This window comes from Natator depressus, chromosome 6 (assembly GCF_965152275.1).
Source record: "Natator depressus isolate rNatDep1 chromosome 6, rNatDep2.hap1, whole genome shotgun sequence".
Classification (NCBI taxonomy): Eukaryota; Metazoa; Chordata; order Testudines; family Cheloniidae; genus Natator; species Natator depressus.
The window spans coordinates 24,294,211-24,319,117 of NC_134239.1; the positions used below are offsets into that span (position 1 = coordinate 24,294,211).

At 43.1% G+C, this 24,907-nt stretch overlaps 1 protein-coding gene across 1 annotated transcript in view; it reads left to right on the top strand.

Moving 5' to 3' along the window:
- Positions 1 to 13,215, top strand: part of LOC141988817 (mucin-5B-like) — a 65,472-nt gene extending 52,257 nt beyond the window's left edge. Inside the window, exons 35-48 of the mRNA XM_074954814.1 lie at positions 507 to 711; positions 1,762 to 1,940; positions 3,021 to 3,090; positions 3,283 to 3,395; positions 3,882 to 3,913; positions 5,161 to 5,338; positions 6,972 to 7,076; positions 7,574 to 7,614; positions 8,493 to 8,615; positions 10,122 to 10,217; positions 11,181 to 11,309; positions 11,495 to 11,534; positions 12,244 to 12,367; positions 12,958 to 13,215. Coding sequence (XP_074810915.1) covers positions 507 to 711; positions 1,762 to 1,940; positions 3,021 to 3,090; positions 3,283 to 3,395; positions 3,882 to 3,913; positions 5,161 to 5,338; positions 6,972 to 7,076; positions 7,574 to 7,614; positions 8,493 to 8,615; positions 10,122 to 10,217; positions 11,181 to 11,309; positions 11,495 to 11,534; positions 12,244 to 12,367; positions 12,958 to 13,132 — 1,610 coding nt within the window. The 3' untranslated portion in view covers positions 13,133 to 13,215. The remainder of the gene's footprint in view (positions 1 to 506; positions 712 to 1,761; positions 1,941 to 3,020; positions 3,091 to 3,282; positions 3,396 to 3,881; positions 3,914 to 5,160; positions 5,339 to 6,971; positions 7,077 to 7,573; positions 7,615 to 8,492; positions 8,616 to 10,121; positions 10,218 to 11,180; positions 11,310 to 11,494; positions 11,535 to 12,243; positions 12,368 to 12,957) is intronic.
- The last annotated feature ends 11,692 nt before the right edge of the window (positions 13,216 to 24,907 follow it).

Below are 24,907 nucleotides of genomic sequence, written 5' to 3' on the forward strand. Positions count from 1 at the left end.
TTTCTTGCTGTTCATTTGGGTCAGGGTGGGAAGAGAGTCTCAAGTCACCTCCTTTTACCTTTTTCCATTTGGTGGTGGCTGGAGGGGTTTGTGTGTGTGTGTGTGAGAGAGAGAGTGTGTGTGTGTTCCTTCACTCTTTACCCCATCTCCTGCTCCATATCTCCATCTCCATATCTGCTCAAGAATGTTCATGAAGTCCATTTTAGGAGAACTTGGGGAGCCCTGTGTTCGGCAGAACTGTCTCAATCACTTAAGCCACCTGGAAGAATTCATTAGCTGTCACTTTAATTGCACTTGTCACAGGTAAATGCCAAGCTAGCTATATTAGCCTTCGCCTCCTCCAGACACTTTCTTCCTGTGAACTCAAGCAAGGCCCTGTGCCTGACATCCTTCCAACAGAAGTTAAAACTTTCCCTGTTCCTTTTGTGTGGATACCCCTTTCCTCTCTTATAGAAGCACTCTGTGTTCTGTAGCCATTACACAACTTGCCTTTATATTGCTGTCAGGTACATGCACCAACCAAAAGTCTGATGATGCTATGAAGAGGAATGGTGAGATTGCAGACTCCTTCAAGGAGATGGCTTTAGACTGGAGAGTGCCAGATCCTACAAACAGACATTGTGAATTAAATACCCTGGCGCCAGCTCAGACAGAGACCTCATTATCCAAAGTGGGAGCTTGTGCACCCAGTGCTCTTTGTAAACTCATCTGGTAAGACACACTCCCGGGTGTGTTACGTACATAATCAGTTCTACAAGAAGGCAGCTCTGTACTTCACAAGGTGACTGGGTGAATTTTCTTTAAAATATAAAGTAAATTAAAAAATGGTAAATTTAGCCAGGCATCGAGGGCACAGATTTTAAACAGTGGCTAGTGGGTTAGGACTCTGATTTTCAGAGACTGGATACTCGAGTGTTGATTTCTGAGGAGGGGATTTAAGATGTCTAAAGTTTGGCATCCAATATAAGTAGTCATCTTTGGAAAACTTAGGCCAACGTTTTTAGGTATCTTGATTAGTTGCCTGTGAACTGTGAATTTAAATGGGCACTGTCAAGTATGTTCAAATAGTTAGTTTTTTAAAATAATTTTGTTACTAAAAATAAGATTACCAAAATGAAACAGCACACCCATGGAAAAATATTTGTACTTAGAATTACAGCACTATGTCTGCAAAGGAACCTTAATGTCATGTTTCAGTCTATTAGCAGATAGCTCGCTGGGGGTATCTCTATGCTGCAGCTGGGAGTGAGCCACCTCACCCAGACAGAGAGACTCACACTAGCTTTGCTTGAGCTACTGTGCTTAAAATAGACATGTGGACGCTGCGGCTGCCGTGGTGACTTGGGCTAGCCACCCGAGCTCAGACCAAGGGGGTCAGGTGGGCTTGAGAGCCTGAGCTCCCACCCGAGCTGCAGTATCCACACTGCGATTTTTAGCATGTGACCTCAAGCAGAGTTTGCACAAGTTGGTCTACCTGGCAGCGAGCCTCCCAGCCACAGTGTAGACATACCCTGGGAATACAAGGTGCTATAAATAATGTTCAGACAGAAGTTATCATTAATTGAGATGAAAGTCTGATTTGTTTCCATTGAAAGTTATGCTGGATATTTGGTATCGAGGGAACATTTCCCATCAGATTTAAAGTTGGGTCTTCAGCTTGACAGTTTTTCTTGGTGGATGCTTTTTTCTGAGTAAAATTCTTGTTATGAAATTGCCAACACTCACTGTGAAAAACAAGTCCGATGTTTTTTCTTTAATAAGGAATTTGACAGGCTGTCACAGTGCAATTCCCCCTCGTCCTTACTATGAGGCTTGTCTTGTGGATGGCTGCTCAGCTCAACGCCAGAAGGCTGAATGCCAAAGCCTTGAGACCTATGCGGCCTTGTGTGGATTCCATGGGATCTGTGTTGACTGGAGAAGCAAAACTAATGGACAATGTGGTGAGTTGGGGAAGACTTTGCTGGAGTGGAAGCTATTTTATTCTATTCCTCTTTCTGTTTAAATGTGTATACTCCTATTCAGGAAGATACTCAGGGCTTGTGTCTTCTTGCACGTGCACTGGAGCAAATCAGGACTAGTGCCATTGAAATCAGTGGAGTTATGCCAGTGCGGAACTAACGTAAATGAGGGGAGAATGGGGGCTCAGAGTGTCTTCTGAATGGTTCAGCACCAGGGTAGGTTTTAAAATGTTTGTCCCCGCTGAAAATGTAAACTTTTTGTCAAAAAACTGAAAACTGCCAAAACCAGAAATATTTTCTTTGATTTACAGATATTTGGCTTTCTGACCAAAAAAATCAAATATATTTGAGGAAAGCGGATGCTTTCTGTGATTTTTTTCCCCTTGGGTTAAAAAAAAATTGCTGTCAAAGTTTCCACAGAAAAATTTTGACCAGCCCTATTCAGCACACACCCCAGGTAGGTCTGCATTCTCACACACTCTCTAATCAGTTAGAGGAGCAGCTCCGGAGTCCTAGACAATCCATTGCATTAAGAAAGCCGGCAGGCCAGATTCTGCTTTGTTACACTAACATAAATAAAAAGCAACCCCACTGACTTAAGTGGAGTTACCCTGAACTTATGCCAGTGTAACAGAGAAGAATTTGGCTTAATAATTCAGCCCCATCATTCGTAACATTCTAGTTAAGGCACTGTCGTAATGCTTTTATTCAAGGGTTTATCATGGGCGGGAAAATAGATCAGAACTTAGCTATATTTCAGTGTTTCATAAATGGTTTTTAGCTTGTTAATATATTAACTACAATGTAATCACTAGATGGCAATATTGCTTAATACATTTGGTTTCCCTCTGCTTGTTTTGCCTCTTGTTGTCAGAACCATTTATTCTAGATTACTAGAATAATTAGCCTACGCGATTGCAAACACAACAGAACCCCTCAGTGGAAACAGCCTCCTTTGTGTTTTGATCTGGGTGGGATATTTTACCTAATACATTATAATTTGAATCCACGAGCATTAGACAGAGCTGGCACTCTAATCTCCATATTGTAAATGTTCCACAGAAGCCAGATGTTCTCAGGACCAGATCTACAAGCCATGCGGGGGAGTAGAAAGAAGCACGTGTTCCAGCAGGTGGGTCATTTACTAAGTACCAAGGGCAAAGGCTGATATTTTCAAAAAAGCTGAAGGGAGTCAGAATTCCAATGGGATTTGGGTACCTAACTCCCCTAGGCCAAATTTCTACTCAAAATTCTGTGTGACATCAGCCCTAAAAAGTAGATGAAAATAGCTCAGTGCCACTCTTCTTTCCCTATGTACATGCAGGAAAACCACCATCCCCTTGCAAGATAAAGATCCAGCGCTTGTGGAAGGGTGCTACTGCCCTGAAGGAAAGATCCTGCTGAATAATCTTGATGGCCTTTGTGTTTCTGTCTGTGGTAAGAAAATATGAAAGGTGGGAAAAGATGAAACACCAGTTTAAAACTACCACTTTAGGGATCCATAATGCAATTCACCAGCCTGGTCTTTTGCACCCAGGGGCTGTGTGTACTGTAGAAACAGTATGCTTAGTTCTGGGAAAAAGTAAAGAAAGTGTCTAATGTAGCCTTTAGGTGGCCTTTTCTGGCCAGCTCAGAAATTATTCTGGTAATTCTGAAGGGGGAATGTGCCCCCCCTCTTTTTATGCAGAAGGATGCGCCTTTGAGTCAGGAAGTAATAAATAGAAAATCTTCAAGATCTTTTGGATGGATGACCTGTGCTTTTCAGCCATGGCTCATTCTTTTCAGGTCCCCTTTTCAAAGCCTCCCAGATCCTGGTTTTGATGTATGTCTCTCTCTCTCTCTCTCTCTGCTTCTGCCACTCTCTCCAGCTCTATTATATTCTTGAACTGACCTTCATAATTGTACAATTGTTCTATTTTGTAGGCTGTATTGGACCTGATGGATTAGTGAAACAGGTAAGGAATAGGATCTAAGAAGAAGTGCTCTTTGAATAACTGTTTACACAAATAGCCAGATGCCTTCACCTATTGTAAATATGAATGCAAGAATTGTTCATTCTTTTAATGCTGAACTCAATAGCAATGTACAGTAGAGATAGTGGGGGAAAACAATGGGCCTTCTGACTTTTGACTATGCTTCATCACTCAATCCTCATCTGAGATACTGACGCAAAATTGGCAGCCTATGAAAATCACTGTTTTTTGGTAGACCCTTCAGGTTTCTCTTCCAACACACACACCTGCAGAGAAAGGGAAGAGGCTACAGCATGGTTTATCACAGGGGTGGGCAAACTTTTTGGCCTGAGGGCCATACTGGGGTTGCGAAACGGTATGGAGGGCTGGGTAGGAAAGGCTGTGCCTCCCCAAATAGCCTGGCCCCTGCCCCCTATCCACCCCCTCCCACTTCCTGCCCCCTGACTGCCCCCCTCAGAATCCCCCACCCATCCAACCCCCTCTGCTCCTTGTCCCCTGACCACCCCCTCCCAGGACCCCCCCGCCCCAACCACGTGCCGCACCCCACTCCCCACCTAAGCCCCCCTGCTCCTTGTCCCCTGATTGCCCCGACCCCTATCCACACCCCACCCCCTGACAGGCCCCCTGGCACCCCTGACCCATCCACCCCCGCCCCCACTTCTTGTTCCCTGACCGCCCCCTCCCGGGACCCCCGTCCCTAACTGCTCCCCTAGGACTCCACCCCCTATCCAACCCCCCTTCTCCCTGTCTCCTGACCGCCCCCCTCCCTGAACTTCCGCCCCATCCGACCGCCCCCTGTCCGCTGACTGCCCCTCGGGACCTCCTGCCCCCTTACCATGCCACTCAGAGCAGCAGGACAGGCTTGTTGGAAAGCCTGGGAGGTGGGCGGGTACAAGCCACGCTGCCCGCACGGCGGTGTAACTACGAGGGAGGGGGGACAGTGGGGGAGGGGCCGGAGGTGAGACTCCCCAGCCGGGAGCTCAGGGGCTGGGCAGGACAGTCCTGCGTGCCAGATGTGGCCCGGGGGCCATAGTTTGCCCACCTCTGGTTTATCATGCAGATCTTTTCAGTTCCCTTTGGAATTAAGAGTCTCCAGGGTTCCATATAAACAGCCCAACACCATACCTTAGGATAAGAAACTTTGGCTTGTTACAGACCCTCGTTTCTCATTAATTTATTACTTCTAGGTTCCGTTCATTAGTTGAACTGTCAATTTTTTATTTGCACAGCCTGGAGAGATATGGGAACATGATTGTCAGTACTGCACTTGCAATGAGGCAACCTTGAATATCTCTTGTTCACCCCACTCTTGTGTTAAGTCTCTGCCAGTCAACTGCACTAAAGAAGGATTTGTTCCTCAAATACGACCCCATTCAGAAGATCCCTGCTGTCCAGAGACAGTGTGTGGTAAGAGATCGGTGACATTGACTTGTTTACAGAAAGGATGGTCATTCTTGGAATGATAGTTCTTTGACGGGTTGGACCCCCTTCCAGGGTGCCACCTGATGTGCTGGGGTCCCAGTGATCCCACCTGTCCCACCAGCCTGGGTCTCCCCACACTCCAGCCCCCTTCAGCACACACACACACACACACACACAGAGGTAGGGACATGCCCAGCTGTAGAATCACACAGAGTCTTCAATCAGCTATGTGTGGGAGGGCTCAGCCGGGGAATTGCTCAGCACTTTGGTGCACACCCCCTCTGGAGTGTAAACCCAAAATTATAGTGCCTTGTGCTGTATAGACATGTATACACCATAAGCTCATGAAATTCACCTCCTCCCTGAATGTGGAGGAAGATATGCACAGTTTTTTGCCCTCCCCTCCCCCCAGGCTATGAATTGCATAAACTGGATTTTGTAATAAACAAGAACAAGTTTATTAACTACAAAAGGTAAATTTTAAGTGACTATAAGAGATAGCAAACAGAACAAAGCAGATTACTGAGCAAATAAACCAAAATGCACAAACTAAGCTTAATACACTAAGGAATACTGGCTACAAATAATAATTTCTCACCCTAAGTGTTGTTTCAAGCAGGTTGCAGAGTTTCTTGAAGGTAAACTGCACTGCTTGCTGCTTAAATCTCCAGGGATTCCTTTTACAAGACGATCTGTTACTCCTGGACTCAGCCCACTGCCCCCATCTTAGTTCCTTTGTTTCTTCAGGTGTTTTCAGCAGTCTTCCTTCTTGGGTGGGGCTTAAATAGGATTTACATATGGCGGGAACCTTTTCTTTCCCAATCTGACCCCACCCCCTCTTTTAATGGAAAAACACTGAAAGCCCAAGACAGGGGGCTTGTACCAGGTGACATGATCACATGATCCTGCAGTGTCAAAGCAGCAACCCAGAAAGCTTCTGAGGAAGGTGGGAGATTAGTATCTTCAAAGTCTTATTGTTCTTCCTAATGGCCCATCCAGGCTGATTGCCTACTGTCTGGTGGGCATTCCCCAAGTACACACACAGTTGTAATTATTACATAGTCAATATTCCTAACTTCAGATACAGAAATGATACATGCACACAAATTGGATAATTACATTCAGTAAATTACTACCTTTCCAGTGATACATCACATGACCCATCTTGCATAAAACATATCTTAGTTATGCCAAAATCACATCATAACAATATTTCTATGAAGAATATGGGGGCATAACATCACAAGCTCCAAAGAGGCCAATGAAACTGGAGCTCTGGGGTTGTCAGCTTGCAAAGCTCCCAGTAACTCCGTCCCCTCTCAGGCTTCCGCGGGTGGCTGGGTATCCACCAAGGTCTAGGCTTGACCTCTGTGATCTCAGGCTCCAGCAGCTCCCAGAAGGGAGCTTGCAGTGTGCATCCTCCCTCTTCAGCAGTCAGCCCTGACTGAGCTGGGCTGCTCCCTTTTATATTGAAGCTCCAGTTGGAGCATGCTCAGCAGTGGTGAGGGGGCATGGCTTCCTCTGCCCACAAGGGGTTAACCCCTTCTTGTCCAGTGCGGGGCTGATACACCCCATCACAAGGGCTTTGACTCAATTTGTCTACATCTTCTATTTACAGAATGTGATGTAAAGTCCTGTTCTCTCATCAGAAGACAATGTGATTTAGGCTTCCAGCCAGTGGTAGCTATTTCTGAGGGTGGCTGCTGTCCTATTTTTTCCTGTAGTAAGTATAGTTTCCTTACTATATGCTGGCTTTCATTATTTCAAAGGGGACTTCATCTAGGACTTTAGTCCCAAAATGTACCCCATCTGCTAGTTTTTAGTCACAGAACTGTAATGCACAACTACACTATCATGAGTGTGACCCAAACCCCCATTTGGTCTTTGGTCCACGCTGATGATGTTGTCACAAACAATAAAGTAAAGAAGCGAATCTCTGCTAATTTCAAGTGCAGTTAGAAACACGGGGGGAAAACAGTGTTTGCCAGATGGGAAATACTGGTAGGTGAAATTTACCGCTCATGCACTAAACATGGGCAAGGGGGTGGAAATTAGCAACACATCCCAGCCGTTCTGCACTTCCTATGTTGAGTATTAGGGCTACTAGATTTGTACGGTTGTTTTCTACAACTTGTTTAACAGACAGTTAAGAAATGTGAAACTAATACATGCTGACGACATCATTCTTAGAGCATCCTTTTTGTTCCATTTTTCTTATAGTACCAAAAAGTGTATGTGTTTCTGAAGGAGTTGAATATAAGGTAGGACTTGCCACTTCTTTCAGTGGGCTGGCATGTCATGACTTCGAGATACTATTAACCCATAATTATCCAAATTCACCTAAAGGTTTCATTCAATTAACATAAAGCCCCAGACTAAAATGACCTATCATTTCTTATTGTGGCCTAGTGAATAATGGACTGGGCTTCAGAAGGCCTGGGTTCTAGTCCTGGCTCTCTTACTGGCCTGCTGGGTGACCTTGGGCAAGTCCCTTCACGATTCTGTGCTTCACTTTCCTTTGTTCCAGTGTTTGTACAGCATATAGCACAACAGGTCCACGATTGGGGTTCCAAGGTGCTACAGTAAGACATATAATAAATAATAATAATGATGGGAATAATGATATGGATCTCCTTTGTAAAGTACTTTGAGAGCTACTGATGGAAAAGTGCTATATAAGAGTTAGGTCTTATGTGTTACTAGAGAAATTACCTAATAGTGATCGCTAGGGCAACAGTTTCTATCATAACAGAGATATTCCCCTGTATTTCAGGACTAAGATGTCAGAAATGTAGCCAAAGGCAATAACTGAATACAAAATGTTCAAGTATCAATGGAAGTTTTAGGAGTAGCTAATTGGTCAAACTGTAGAAGGAAATGGAATAGGGAAGTTCTCAGACGTTGAAGTAATAGCTACATTTAGTATATTTGATTCTGTTGGAATGTTATTCTAGTAGAGTATTAATTTTGTGATATTGATGGTATGTTAATTCGAGATTGGAAGGTGTTTGTGTCAAAAGCTTGTGCCAAAAATAAAAGCCAAAAATAGTCATTTATAAGTATTTTACAGAGAAATGCACATGTGTTTTAAAGGCTAATGAACTCTCCCTCTCCCCTCTCCTTTCCTCCTTATTTTAAGCCAGGGACAGTGGTGCCTAAAAACTCTTGTGAAGATTGCTTGTGCACTGAAAAGCAGGACCCTGCTACACAAACCAACGAAATTCAGTGCACTCCAGTAAAATGCTCAACTGGTTGCCAGCAGGTAAGTAACTTCTACGCTGTAGTTCTCTCTGCTAAACTAAAACTAGTTCAGGTGTGTTCAGGTGAAGAGCAATGGTTGGTTGGGGATGTGCCATCTCAGCAATCAAAAAGATGAAACATAAAATAACCTGCTTAAAGAGAGGAAGATGCAGCAAGCTGCTAGTTACAAAATGACTTCTTTAGAGCTGTCGCTGTTTGTCTCTGACAAATTTAAGGGGCCTGCCCCAGAAAGGCATGATGGGAAAAATGTTTTCTATAAAATGGCAACTCCACCCACAAGCTGGTTAATGGGGAAGATAAAGTCACTGAAAGATGGTGTTTGCATGGTTGCCTTGGTGATGTCCATCACCACTATATGGTAAAAATGTTAGAAAAACTATTCTGATTTGGTTCAAATGAAAAGGTCCCTATGAAACGAAATGTTCTAAAATTAAATGGATTAGTTGTTTGTAGGCAATATACATACTGTATGTTAAGACTTTTAAAAGTCCTTGAGCCAGATCTACTAGTGAGTTCTGGTAGGAGAGTTTGTTTTGGTGGTACAAAAGGGTTTTCAACTCCACTTAACAGCACAGAGGATGTATTTAAAAGATGCCAAATTTGCTCAAAAAGTGGATGGTGCTAGCTGTTGACAAAGGGCTAATTCCATGACTGTTGAGTTTGCTGATTCCATGGGTTTCTGAGGCAGCTCTTGCTGGTGGAGTTCTTATGGTGCACTGCTAAATCTTAAACCTCTCTGGTAGAACCACTGGGGAGCGCAATGGTGCAAACGCCGGCTACCATCCACAGGGATGATTTGCTCCTTCAGTGGACAAGGTTCTCCTGGCACTGAGAGGTGTAGCTTGTATCTCTCTGCAATAGTTTTGCTGAATCTAGCTCTCTGTATTTAAAATCTTGAATATATAACTTGAATGCAAGTAGAGAAAAGCTTGATCTTCTGCCCCGCCCCGCTCACATAAGGCCAGGCATACTGCAACATTCTAGCTCCTCACTAGATGATGCAGATGGAGCCACACACATGCCTCATTCTAGGACTGAAGGAGGAATAGGTGAAAGTAGTTGTAAATACACCTTACCTTCAGTCTTCTCAGCACATCTGAAATAGCGACCATACCTGTGGAAAAATGTACCAGACAAAGGGCTGTCTTTGGATCTTGCAAGTAACACATGGTGAGTTAGTTATTTTGGCCTGATTTGAATATCAGCTCAGATAAGGATAGGAAATGGCAGATTACCCAGGATGATGCCACTGACAAAAGGGTTGCTATTTAGGAAAGTATTAAAAGCTAATATGACAACTGTGTGGGTCTAAGCATCAGGTTTGAAATACCTAGATTCCATCAAACAATGGGGTTCAAAAGTCCTTCTAAAAACCCAGAAGTATAATCAAGGGCTGTTGGGTTTCCCCCCATTGCATGAAGAAGGGGAATGTGCCTTTTGTCTGAATGCTCTTCACAGGTAAGCCACAAGTAATGTGGCTAAATGATGGTGCATTTGTGCCCCGCAGGGTTTCCGCTACATCAGAGAAGAAGGCAGGTGTTGCGGCCAGTGTGTGCAGGTGGCCTGTGTGGCGAAGCTTCCATCTGGCATTGTGACCGTCGAGGTGTGTGTGTGTTCCCCTGCTCGACAAGGAATTGCAGTATGACACGGGGTCGTCGTTTTAGAAATACAGCTTCCCGTCAACTTCAGTGGAGAGTTCTGCTTAAAAACTGAGTCCCACTCTGTGTTGCAGCATTAGGAAGTTAGTGCCTTTATCAAATAAAGTATATCTGAAGTGAATCTACCTAGGTATTTATATGCCCCCCATCACTGTATCTGAGCACCTCAATCATTATTGAGTTATCCATGCAGTATCTCTGTGAGGTGAGGAAGTGTTGATCCCCATTTCACAGATGGGCAGCGCGGACAGAGACTGACAGACCTGACCAAGGCCACATGAAGTCTCCGGAGTCTTAGACTAGTGTCTTTCTCTCTGCTGCATTGCAAAGTGTATCTGTTTAGAACAGGCGAAAACCTTGACCAGTCTGTGATCTAGTGGCTTATATGTTAGCTCCCGCATCCAGCATCTCCTTTATCTGATTTTTTGTATTCCCTGGTCACTGATATTGTATACTACTTTCACCAACTCCAAAAAGTTAATTTTGTCCAAAGGTAGCTATATTTTGTTATTAATCTTTTGACCTCTGTTATAAAGGCCGACTTCCTATTTTACTGTCTTTTGCTCTTTTCCCCCCCTCTACCTCCTGAAAAAAGAAAATAGGAGAAAATCTAGAGGAAAAAAAGGATTTTCCTCCATGCTTATCTTCTCCCATAAATAGTAACACCACACACATCAGTGCATAACTGTGGGCCTTGGTATGTCTCTTAATATCCCTACTGTTGTGAGCCTTTGATTATTTCAACCCAGGTAACAGTTACAGATGGGATTGTCAAAGCAGCCTAAGGGAGTGAATGCAGGATGAGATTTTGGGAGTTGCTAATACCTTTCAAGCCAGAAGAAGAATCCCGTCCCTATGCTAGATTATGTGTTGTCTCAGAATAACTTTATTTTTTCTGGTTTATTCAGGTTGGGAAGACCTATAAAGTTCTGGAAGATAACTGTGCTCTGTATAATTGCACTCAGTCATCAGGCCAGTTTGTCTTGACTAGCACAATAATATCCTGCCCAGAGTTTGATCCATCAAACTGTGTCCCAGTGAGTATTTTATAGCTGAAATGGGGTAAGTGAATGATACGAGCAGCTTTGTGATAGTGGACCAGTGGACTGATTGGGCACTGTGTCTCATTATTAGAAATCTCTTATTGCTGCTGTTCAGTCTGTAATGTGCACATCTAAGATTAGAGTCTGAGCAATTCTGGTTCTGCTTGCTTTCAATATAGGGAACTGTTGCGACAACTTCAGATGGATGTTGTAAGACATGTGAGTATGGCCAATCCAGTGATTCATTAATCAAACATTGTCAGGCTCTCCATTTATTATAGCTCTGATCCTGCAAGGTAATGAATGCCCTCAACTCCCAGCAAAGTCAGTGGGATGTGAGGGCAGTTATCACTTCTCGGGAGGTGCTCAGTACTTCATTTTATAAGGCTCAAAACCAGCCTACCTCTTCCAGAGGTGCCACTGGAAAAATCTTCATGCTCTCCCTTACTTGGTTTTATAAAGAAGTGAATTATTTATAGATTAGACTAAATTCCTGATGAAAGAATGATGTAACCTGGTAGAGAATGTGTTTTGGATGCTGGCATCTAGGAACTGCATGGAAAGCATGGTTCTGTTACTGTAAACAGTGTTGGCTGCTGTAAAGCCATAAAAGTGACAATTAGCTAACAAATGTCGCTACAGAAGTGTAGGCTGTAGAAAAAATATACAATTGCATCTGCTTTAGGCCCTGATCCAGCAAAGCAGTTAAGCATGTGCTTTTAAGCCCATGTTTAAGACCATCCTTAATCAGCAAAATACTTATGCAAATGTGTAAGTGCTTTGCTCACCTTGGGCCTTTAAACTCTCCTTGGCTATTTGAACTCTAACTGTTCTTAATGAGACAGAGACAGAGCTTGGTTGCTTAGCAGATATCTCTCAGTGCTTTAACTCAAATCTGAGTAAGGCTAATAGGATCCTTCCCTCTTAGGTATCCCATTGTCACATGTCTGCAAACTGAAGCTGAAAAAAGAATACATCACTCACAAGAACTGTAAATCAGCAGCTCCTGTCCTAGTGCCTTCATGTGAAGGGTCCTGCAGTACATACTCTGTGTAAGTAAGAAACTGCTTCTCCATGCTTATTTGATGTCTTGTCCTCACCTGTTCTTGCCCCTGCAGGATCACAGCTACTATCTCCATTAACCCTTTTCCTTGATCCTCTTAAAAGGAAGCTGGATGAGCAGAGCACCAGCCTTTTAGCCATGATGCTTTACTGTTTTGTCGCTAGGATTGCCATATCTAAGCTAGATAAATAGGTCATGTTTAACAGGTTGACTAACACATTTTTACTTACACATTTTTATTTTATTTTTTTTACTTGCAGTTTGGACTCTGCATTAAGCTCATTCTTCATTTCTGTGAGGTCATTTTGGGCCTAGTCCATGGCTCATTTAAGTCTATGGAAAACCTCCCCCTTACTTCAGGTGGGAGTTTTTCCATCAGCTTCAGAGGTCTTTGGATCAGGCCCACCAATGTCCTGAGAATAGGCTGTTACTGATATTGTCGTCCCCCCACCCGCTGCTTACAAGCAGAAGAAACCCTAAAGCTTTCCTTCCCCACTCACAGTTCCAGGGGAAGCTAAGATTAATGAAGAGCAGGAAAGCAATAGCTAATGGATTGATGTATTAGTTTTGTTCTGCCAGGTATGCCTTTGGCGACAGCGAAATGAAACACAAATGCACTTGCTGCCATGAAACAAAGAGCCACGTGATGACAGTGGAACTGATTTGCTCTAAGAGGAAGAAAATTGAATACACGTATGTTCAGGTAGATGAGTGTGACTGCGTGGAGACAAAATGCCAAGAGAAAAAACCATAAAGACAAAGTGCTGGAGAAACATCGATTTTTAACGCTTCACCTGTGAATAGTGTAGAACATAGCTGTGAGTGTCCACTGACCTTTCAATGAGATTCTGTCCCTCCTCTGCTGTTCCTTCCAGTAATCTGTGCAATTGTGGAAATTCACTAAAGGATGCTGCTCTAAATGTTTGCAGAATAAACTACGTTTCAAAGCTGTTATATTCTGCTGTGGCATTTATACTCTCAACTGATATGTATGCTAGTGTCTTTCATTCCAAAGTACTTTATAAGCTATTTATATGCAATTCCAGGGAAACGTGGTGCTGTGCAAACACAAGACTTAGTCCCTGCTGGAAAGAACTATACATATGCAACCTACACTTGATTCCCCTCGGCAGTAAAACACAGCAACTTTTTCACAGCACTTATTCAGTTGAAAAAGCAGCGATGAATACCATAACCAGCTGAAACTGTAAGGAGGAATTCATAGTGACAGGTTGTAATTTGTCTAGCACCATGGCTGGAACTCCTACTCTTATGAATAAGCATAAGGGGATCTCTTATTGCTATGAGTGGTCAGGATCTCTGCTGTATATCTCAGCCAAATCCCTGCAGCACCAAGAATCCCCTAGCATTCTCCGGTGGTAATGCATTCATGCTAAGCTGCAGAGAAGAATGACACCTATCAAATCACCAACATGGCTTCAGGTAGCACCCAGGTTTTCAGGAGATCACCTGTGTCTGGGCTGCTTTGGTTTAGACGGCCCTAGTGGATTCTGTGGTATCATAAAGCCAGCATAATAGCGTCAGCATTAGTCTCGTCCCTGCATCCGGTATAGGTGACATTGCCAGGGAGAAAGAGGGTGTGGCTGAAGTTTCTCTGCACCCTGACAATCACGGACTGACTCTTCCGGCCGTTAGCGGCTGGTGTGATTTAGAGCAGTCAAACAACTTCCCTATCTTATATACACAGACCAGCCTAGTACAGAGCCAAGTCAGAGGTACACAAAATGACTTAAAACCACCTTTGCACTAGCCACCTGCGCTGTGCACAACTTGGCTGAGGATCTTGGTCAAGAAGACATGAAGCGAGGTGTCATTTTCTATTGCATCCTGAGCATTACAATAATAGCTTTCCCAAGGCAGTTCTAAAAACACACCTTTTGTATAAATGCAGATAAGTGTTTATTCGTATACCCTTCTGTTCTTGTCTGGCTTGTTGGTTATTATATAGACTAATATCTAAATGGAACTAAGGTGACACTGGCAGACTGGCTTCATTGGTACCCTATGAGAGACTGACATCCAAACAATATTGTTCATTACATCCTATCATGCAGTGACTATTAGCTACATTATAAACAATCAACTACTATTCTAGCATCTCCCATGGGACAGAGGAATTAAGACAATGTGATGTTGACCATGGTCAAAAGCTGACCACTAGATGTCACCACTGTTACATATGTAAAGTATACAAGCAAGTCAGATCAGTACACTTTTTAGGTGCATCCTGGAGTTTGCTGCTATCCTAGTTTCCACACGAGATCTAGAAGTTGTGAATTACTAATCCCATCTATGGCCCAATCCTGCAATTTGATGCATGTAGGCTGACAGCAGTGTCCAGAGGAAGCCCCATCACATCACAGGATCAGGGTCTATCAAGAGAAGAGTGGAAATGTCAAGTCACTTACCCTCTAGTTTCTCTACATAATCAATAGTTTGAAAACCACAACCTGCTTGTCTCTTCTCAGTAAAGATTCCAAAGCATTAAATAATATGATACAATCTCATTTATCTACTGTAAAAATGTATAATGTTTTTAAAAATTGTGCTTCATAACTTTGACTAGGATCATAGATAATAGATAAAAATAATTTATTGTAGAAACAAATAGGTTAAGATTGCAGAAAATCTGTTACATAGTGACTACATTTGTTTTGCCTTTCAACAAATAGATTCATAGATTACAAGGCCAGAAGGGAGCATTGTGATCATCTTGTCTGACCCCCTGTGTAACACATGGCACAGAACTTCCCCAAAAGACCTTCTAGAAAAACATCGACTCATGATTTAAAAATTGCCAGTGATGGAGAATCCACCATGACTCACTGTTACTATTAAAAATTTACTCATAATTTCCAGTCTGAATTTGTCTAGTTTCAACTTCCATACGTTGGATCATGTTATATCTTTCCCTGCTAGACTGAAGATCCCATTATCAAATACTTATGCCTGATGTAGCTTCTTATAGACTGCAATCAAGTCACCCTTTAGCCTTCTCTTTGTTAAAAGAAATAGATTGAGCTCCTTTTGTCTATCACGATAAAGCACATTTTCTCATCATTTAATCATTCTCTTGGCTCTTCTCTGAACCCTCTCCAATTTATCAACATCCTTCTTGAATTGTGGACACCAGAACTGGACACGGTATTCCAGCAGTGGTCATAGTTGTAGTTAAGATTAAGAACTATTTAGGATTCTCCTTCAGGAATAATAATATGCATTTTAAAATGGATAAATATGATTATAGCATTACTTCACTCCTTGGAATGTTTATTCAAAAGGTATGTGCCTATGTTTTTAAAGTGACTAATGATGTAGATATGAAGAAACTTAACTTTTAATTTCCTTTATTTTAAAGCAGTGAGAGTGTGGAATGCTAAGTAGCCTTAACTGTAATTTAATGCTGTTTTTGTAAATGTTTTAACTGGTCTCAGGGCAGTACCACATGGACAGACATACTAAACTGATATTTATTGGCACCCTGGTTATCAGTCTACCCAGGCAGGCCCAGGATTTGAATGGGCACATCACATGAATGACCTTCTCCCTCTACCCTGCCCAGAATGGCTCACCCTGGAGCAAGGCATGTCAGCGGGACAGTGTAGGGAAGCTTACACAACCACTTCAGTAGTCTGCACATTGCTCTTACTCTGTCACCTCTGCGGTGGCAAGAGATGCCGAATGTTCCTAATAATCATGCAGAGAAGGACATTCAGCCCATGACAGTTTTGAAATGTAAGAAGAAGGAAAATTACATTCTAATTCGAAACTATGAATGTATTCATTCTCCTCTTAGCCTGGCTGCTACCTGCAGGCAGCCCGTATCACTACAGCTGAGACATATTTTTTTTTAAAAGAACTTTTAGAATCCTAGAAGATCAGGGTTGGAAGAGACCTCAGGAGGGTATGTAGTCCAACCCCCTGCTCAAAGCAGGACCAATCCCCAACTAAATCATCCCAGCCAGGGCTTTGTCAAGCTGGGCCTTAAAAACCTCTAAGGATGGAGATTCCACCAACTCTCGAGGTAACCCATTCCAGTGCGTCACCACCCTCCTAGTGAAATAGTGTTTCCTAATATCCAACCTAGACCTCCCCCACTGCAACTGGAGACCATTGCTCCTTGTTCTGTCATCTGCCACCACTGAGAACAGCCTAGCTCCATCCTCTTTGGAACCCCCCTTCAGGTAGTTGAAGGCTGCTATCAAATCCCCCCTCACTCTTCTCTTCTGCAGACTAAACAAGCCCAGTTCCCTCAGCCTCTCCTCGTAAGTCATGTGCCCCAGCCCCCGATCATTTTCATTGCCCTCCACTGGACTCTCTCCAGTTTGTCCACATCCCTTCTGTAGTCGGGGGACCAAAACTGGACGCAGGTGTGGCCTCACCATTGCCGAATAGAGGGGAATAAGCACTTCCGTCAATCTGCTGGCAATGCTCCTAGTAATACAGCCCAATATGCCATTGGCCTTCTTGGCAATGAGGGCACACTGCTGACCCATATCCAGCTTCTCGTTAAATTAAAAAGTTTTAATTTAACTTTTGTGGTTGGATACAATTTAGAAAGTGAAAGCCCCTATTTTTAAAATATACCACTTAAGCACTTTTCTGCAGCAACGTATTTTCTTTAAAATTATTTTAGTTTAGTGAACGTATCGCTTACAGAAGGGGGCCAGTGTTGCAGACCAATGTCCTCCATTTAGCTACAGTACTGGCAGAAGCATTTCTGATCCTCCTTTTTTTATTGTATCTAATTATACTCTCTGTTTCCCTCAGCCCTGGCTCTAGCAAACAGCCGGGTGAGCTGTCTCAGGCCAGCAAAGCTCGCCCACGTTGCTCCACCAATACTACTTTATTCCTGTTCTTTATGAACCCCTCAAGGGTGGGGGGAAGAAGGTAGCTCAGTCTCTGGGCCTACTCAACCCTTGGCCTCCTCGTTTAGATTGACCACATGGGAGCCAATAAGTATTAATGTGATATGGCTGATTGAGAGGACTTCATTACTGCAAGCTTCCCTACAAGATTCTACCAATATCCCATTCATCCTACTGTGGAGGACCCATTTCTGGTATGGATGAGTTATTCAGTCCTGGGCCTCCCTGCTTAACACTGCAAATAAGGGCTGGGATGATGTGGCTGTCCACATGGAACTAGCCAGTAACTAAGTAAGCTGACCACTTGTCACGTGGCTGAGTGACACAAACAAAGAATAATCAAATGCAATGAACAGTAGAAGGAATTAAAACATGTGGGGTTAGATAGAGCAGTGGCTCTCAACCTTTCCAGACTACTACACCCCTTTCAGGAGTCTGATTTGTCTTGCCTACCCTCAAGTCTCACCTCACTTAAAAATACTACTTGCTTAGACATAAAAATACAAACGTGTCACAGCACACTATTACTGAAAAATTGCTGACTTTCTTATTTTTACCATATAATTATAAAATAAATCAATCGGAAAATAAATATTGTATTTACATTTCAGTGTACTGTATATAGAGCAGTATAAACCAGACATGCCAAACCCATGAAAAAACACAGAAATCGGGCTTGATTTTGGCTTAATTGGCTTGTGAGTTGCTCGTTGGCTAGTTTTTGGCTTGTTGGGCTTGTAGCTTGTTGCAGCTTGTTGCGTCTTTTTTTCGATTGGCTCCCGGCAAGCAGGAGGGACAAGCAGGGGCAAGGGTGCACAGCGGGCCCACCACAGTCCCAAACTGCACGCTGGGGAGATCTAGTCACATAGATTGTTGGGGTTCTTAGGTATTGGCTTGTTTTGGCCTTGTTTTGGGATTAGCTTGATTTTTGGCTTATTGTGAAAGTTGGGGTGCTTATTTAAAGTTGGCAACTGTGGTATAAACAAGTCATTGTATGAAATTTAACTTTGTACTGACTTCACAAGTGCTTTTTATGTAGCCTCTTATAAAACTTAGGCAAATATCTAGATGAGTGGATGTACCCCCCTGGAAGACCTGCATATCCCCTGGGGTATGTGTATCTCTGGTTGAGAACCACTGAGACACAGGATGTCATTCTCTGAAGGAGTTGAACTATCCCTTGTCATAAGCACGAAATTCACTAATTTCTTTTCTTTTTTTCTTTTTTTAAGAAATCATGTTACTGAAGCAAGCTGAAGAAACTCTCTACATTGTCTAGTTGCCAGATCCTTAGCTGGTCTAAATTGGTGTAAGCCCATTAAGAGCAATAACAGTTGTAGGTGTGGCAGGTTATGCAGGATGGCCCACGTTTTGACTGAATCGTGCTGCCTGTCATGTTACACTGCAAAGGCATTGCAAACACACCCCAAAGAGAGTCCCTTCCAAGTGTCTGAGGGAAAAGCATGCTGAGCTGTTAGCCAGGAGACCTTGAGCTCCAATCTCATCTCTACTGTAGATATTTGTATGTGCCTCGCAGCTCTTATTACTGATCAAGGCCTCTTATCCCAACCCTAAAAGGCATCTAGTATTAGCTTCCTATTGCATAAATAATTTAATGAGCATTTGCATAAAGTCAGTTCAGAGTTAGGACTAAACTAGTTTCTAACGTGGCAGACCCAAGTCTTATCCACTCAGGCTTTCATGGCCTGATAGAAACCAGGATTCCTGATCTTTGGTATTTTACGGCACCCTAGCAAAGAGTCATATAACCCATGAGGAACACATGTACCAAGTTTCCTCCAATGGCTGATCCAAGGAGAGATTTGCTGGTATTCCTTAAACTCAAGTGATCGCTGTCTCTACTGAGGATATGAAAGGCCGGGGTTTAAATCCTCCACTTGACTCATGTGGGGGTTCTTATGGTTGCATGTGATAGTATTTGTTCTTCCAGCTTTCTTTTTCAAAAGTGGTTTATTTAATTAAACATCCTTTAAAACTAGTTTAAAACATTATATTCTGTAAAATGTGCAGGGCATGCAACAAAATACACGTGTTCCAAATTTCAGTCATTCATCACACATTTGATTGCTGGTTTCATACACTGGCAGGTATGAAGATGGAGAAGTAGAATCAATGGGAATTTACACCAGCTGAGGAACTGACCCATGTTCTCTCATTTCATTATATTCATTCATCAAAGTTTAAATTTAAAAAAAAAACACCTCAGCTGTAGCAACACGGGCTGAATGCGCCTGGTAGCCAGGTTAAGAACGACATTTGGTACATCACTGATTTAAAACATTAGTCTGAAATGCAAGAAGAAAAAATATAATATACTGAATACCCTTCTTTGTTTAATAATAAGTTTGACCCTGGGAAAGGGCATGTGGTAATTCTCTGTTAACGAAGCTTCTCTGCAAATTTCACATTGTCAAGGATTGTGTTCCTGCTGGTATTGATCAAATAACACACACTTTGCAACAAAAATCTAAAAAAGACATTTCTTTTACCCATCTCCCTTTGGTGAGGAATCCCGCACTAAATTGTGTTTTTGCCATGAGCAGGGCAAATAGGTTTTGTTGGCAGTCAGAGACACATGCATATGAACTCTGTAAATCAATCATTCCCACTAGGAGAGCTTAACAAGGGCATTAGTGAAAAACTCTCACCACCCCTACATTGTGTTGGGGGAAAAACAACCACTAATCTCACAAGGCATGCTCTTAAAACTGGTTTCATTCTGTCTTTTACACACAATGAGACATTTTTATAACGACATTTTTACTTAAAGGTATATTTTCTCATTTATCTTTAGTGTGCAAGGTGGTTTTCAGCTGGGTAAAATGATTTTAGCTTAGAGATGGCTAATTCCGGTCTGCACGGTGCTGTCCTTCTAAACGTCGGGTGCACCTGCAAACCTCGGGGGTAGGCATGATATTTTGTTTCATCAATCCAGCTCCAATCTGCCATGTTGAACAAGAGCCGTACAATGCAACGTCTCATAAACGATGATGTCTCTTCGCCCAACACTGAAGTGGACTTGTTGAGCTTTAGATGGCATATTAGTTGCACTGGAGCAAAACACTTTGTAGAAGGGCAGTGAAAATGTAGCTGGCTCCATGCTACCTTTCTCCTCCCTCAACTCAGGAGCAGGCGATGCGACAAATGTCTCCCTGCCTTTTGAATTGATCTGGTAGTACAAAAGGACATTAGCATAGACTCTGGATCTGAAGAAGAAAGGTTAAGACAACTGGTCGAATTTTGTCAGAAGCAAAGAAGACCCAGGGAAGAGGTTATGATTGCTACTTACAAAAGCATAAGGGGCAACAGCAGGGAGAAAGGCCTAGATTCACAAAGGTAATTAGGCATTGCAATACTCAGCATCCCAACGCCTAACTTTCAAGTGCCTAGAAAATCATAGGAACACACTGCAATTCACAAAGTCTGAGTTAGATGCCCAAGCTCCCTATACAATGAATGGGGAGAGATAGGCACATTAGACTGCAATTCACAAAAGCCAGCAGGCTAGGCAGGGAGTCGCCTAAGCTAGCCAATGGGAGATGCTGACAAGAGGAGTGTGTGCTAAGACCTTCCCCTCTCACAGAGATAGGCACTGACATCCGGGCTGCAGGGAGGTGTCTATCTTTGCTAGCGATTCTTAGCAGTGAGCCCTCTGTGGAGTTAGAAGCCTAAGGCATTTTTTGCAAGAGGCCGAGGAGTGGGGAGAATGAGAGTGGGAACGTTGCAGGGAAGAGGAGTGAGGAGGGCAGGGCCGGGGAGAAGAGGTGCAGCTGGAGCATGAACCTGGGGTGAAGAGGTTGGGAGGTGAGAGAGGGTTGGAGCAAGCAGCCAATCAGCACAGGGCAGAGGAAGTTTGATGAAAACTGTAGGAAGTTCTCAGGATGTCTGAAGGTCCCTGCTTTGGCTGCTTCTGCAGTTGCTCCTACCAGCTGGACACTTTGGCTGACTCCTTCCTGCTATTTTCCCACCAAGGCCACATGCGGATGGAGGGGAGAGGAGGCAGATCCTGGGTTCTAGTGTCCCCAGAAGAAGAGGTATTCTTTCCTGCACAGGTCTGGGTGTTGAGGAGGCATGGCCCTGTCTGGGCCCCATCTGTCCCCCTCGTAATGCTAGTTCACCCACAGTGACTGGGGAGAAACAGGGTGAGGGGAGTGTGAAGTGAGATCAGGGAAAGGGACTGCAAATAGCTCCTGTACAAGATCCCCCTGACCTCCTGAAGGTAGGACCTCTGTGGGGGACATGGCTACTGCATGGCCACTTCTCAGCTTCTTCACACACATCATAACCCCTACATATACACAGCGTGGGCTGCTCTGTTTTACATTCACAGACTGACCCACTTTGTCCCATCCAACGAATGACTAGTCACTGTGAGTGAAATGTATCCATGGTGCAATGCTATGGAAGTCAGTGGAGTTATCCCGGGGGCTGATTTTGTGTACATCCATTAACTCAGGACCCTCAGCATCCGGAAGCATCAGCTTCACTGAAGTCACCGAGGGAACACCACCTTTCAGACAAGCTAGTAGGAGCTGTGCTAAGCTAGTTTCATCCAGAAGCCATTCTTTGTATATCTTAAAAGTGATCTGACTGGACTGCCTTGAGCCGATACTCCAGGAAGTGCTGCCCTTTGGCTAACCCCTATAAGTAAAATAAGTACTTGCTTAATAATACATCATGGTGCCCAGCATCATATAGCTATGTCCTGAAGACATCAGAATACTTACACTGCAAAGGGACTGCCATGGGAACCGTAATGCCAACTTCCCCATCTTTCGTGGCCTTAAAATCTTAGCCCTAAGGTTGCATTAACATCATTCCTTGCCTCTAATCTTCATTTTTTTTTTATTTGGGGAGAGGTTCTATTGTCTTATACGGCTTTCCATTGAGCAGGGCAGCCTACTGAGGAATCAGCTCCTGGGACTTCTAGTATCAGCTACAGTATGCTGGATTGATATAAATCTGTTCTGATATCTATAATCTTGAACTAAAAACAAAGGCTGTAGACTGTAAATATCCAGTAAATACAGAAGGAATTGTTTAAAAGAACACTGCACCCATTTTGGCTCAGCACAGTTTTAACATTGCAACTTTATCATTCTAATTGTTAAACCAATGTAAACATGAAATATTTTGTTTGAGTATTAAACAGTAAAGTTATTTTAGTGGCATTAAACTAGTACAAAAACTAGCCTGCAAGGCAGTAAGGATCATCATGTGGTTAAGGCACAGAACCAAGAGTTAAGAGATCTGGGATCTATGTTCAACTTTTCCGCAAATTTCCTATGAGATCTTAGGCAAGTCACTTAACTTTTTTGAACTTCCCTTTTTCCATATGTAAAATGAGGATAAGTATAGCTAGCTATCCCTCCAGCCTATCTGAGGGTTAATCCATTAATGTTCATAAAGCACTTTGCACTTACATAGAATTTCCCATCTGAGGATTTCAGTGTTGTTATTACCTCTGACAAATGTCTCAGGGCATCGCTTACAGAAAGTTCAGTAACTTTTACAGAGATACTTTTATCTGTGTATCTGTTTATACAATCTTTCTGATTTGTATGCCAAAATAATCTGGTTATTCAGACTCTTTTGGACAACAGTTGGGCTTAATTCTGAACTGGGACCCTCTAGGTTTACCCACTATACATTCATTTCCCCATTCATTTAAACTGTTTCTCAACAATACTCCCTCCCTGGGAAAGACAATCAGCAGCCTGTGTGTCCAGTGATATCAACTATATAGGTATATGTATTGGGGCAGCCTATGGTTTGATCACAGATGCATGGAAAAGTCTCTCTCATGGATGCTTGTCTCTCTCACGAATTTTGGGTCTTTTCTGGTCTGCAGATCCAATCCATCAGACTTATATCGGAAAATTCACAGATAGTCTCCTTAGCTTTGATAAAAGCCCACTCAACAAAATGGAGCCCTTCAGTTGACGTCACTGGGTTTTGTATCAGCCTCTACCCATTCATAAAAGGGCTGGTGCCAGTATAATAAGCCTTCTGTCAGAACCAGTGTAAGATCTACACACTGACACAATTGTTTAATGTGTGGTGGTGTTGGTAACAATTGATGGTGAGGGCAGCTAAATCCTGAATTGAAAAAATCTGCCTTCTTAGAACCGAAATGACTTATTGTTCTTACTCCACTTCTTGTTGCCAAGTGTCTACAACACAAAACCCACCATTGGCATTCTTGTTAGCATTCTGAGCTGTTTGAAGTGAGATGAGCAACTGGATTTCCCTCCTTTTCCTAAAGGAGATACCTGTGGAGCATTGTTGAGAGGTACTATGGGGGAAGCTGTGCTGTTTACTGTGATGTACCCCTTGCGATTTAACAGAGGACTTTATTCTGCAATGTATTCATTCTGCAACTTGTCACCAACAGGACATTATCTTTAAAAAAAACAGATAATACAGAGGACAAACATATTTACAACTTTATACATTAAAAGCGCAAGCCAAAATTAATTTTGAGCTAGCCCTGCACACTCAAATACTGACTGCACTTTTTTTAAAAAGACTGCCTGAGGCACTTCAAATGGGACATTAGATCTGTAAGCTTCACAAAGACGCTAACGAAATATTATCTACACCTGTATCAACGAGACTTCACTCAAAACCCCTCTCTCCCTTAAGGGTGTAACAATGAACACATGTATTGCCAGGTTTTCAAGAACAGGCTTTGGAAGAACTTGGAGGCTACAGCGATCACATATCAAAATTCATCCAATCTCAGGACTCTGAGCAATTGACCCCTCCATCCTGACTTTAAACAGAACTGGTGCTGCGAACCTTATTCTGTTCATTATTTGTGACAGGCTATTATTTTGTCTTTTGTTTTTGCATTGTAGTACAGATCACTGATTTCATTCTGCACCCATGACAAAAATGTGTGGCAGATTTTAACCTAAGGTCCCTTTTCATCACTCTGGCAACTCCAAGTGGGCTTAAAGCTACATTAAATGGGCAGCTAAGGATTTCTCTGCCATCCCTCAGAGTTTTCCATTGGGGGGGCCAAGGTGCAGCTTTAGTTCCTGAAGGCTGCTAAGGGAATACACTAGATTAGCACATAGACCAGCTTTTCTAGCCCTGACCCTTTCATGATCCTCTCTCCATCTTTTGTGCCGCGTTGCCTCTCTCAGCTTATGCAAGAAGGGAGGATATTGCAGCTGCTTCTCACCACCCCAACCTCACCTCTCCACAAGCCCTGTCAATTTTATGAATGCCTCTGTCTGTTTGCTCATGATAAGGTTCCACAGCTTTTTCAGATCGATTCATCTCATTTTGGGGTATTAGCATGGGAAATGTGCCAAATCGTCATGGAAAGAGTGATGTAAATCCAGCTCTCTCTTTCTGACCACATCATGAAAATTTGCATGACCAGTTAGACTCTCCGCCAGGCCCTTCCTGAATAGCTAGTTTTCATGGGGACATTCGAAGATGTTTATAGTCACTGTCAAGTCACTCTTCCTTTCAGCTTTATGTGACAAATTCCGCCTCTGCTGATTGACAAATGGCCTTTGTGTGCTCTTTGTATGCCTGCTTCCTCTGTAAAGTCCAAAAAAGATAACCAGATGTGGTTCTGGGCTAGATACAGGACTAATCAGGTT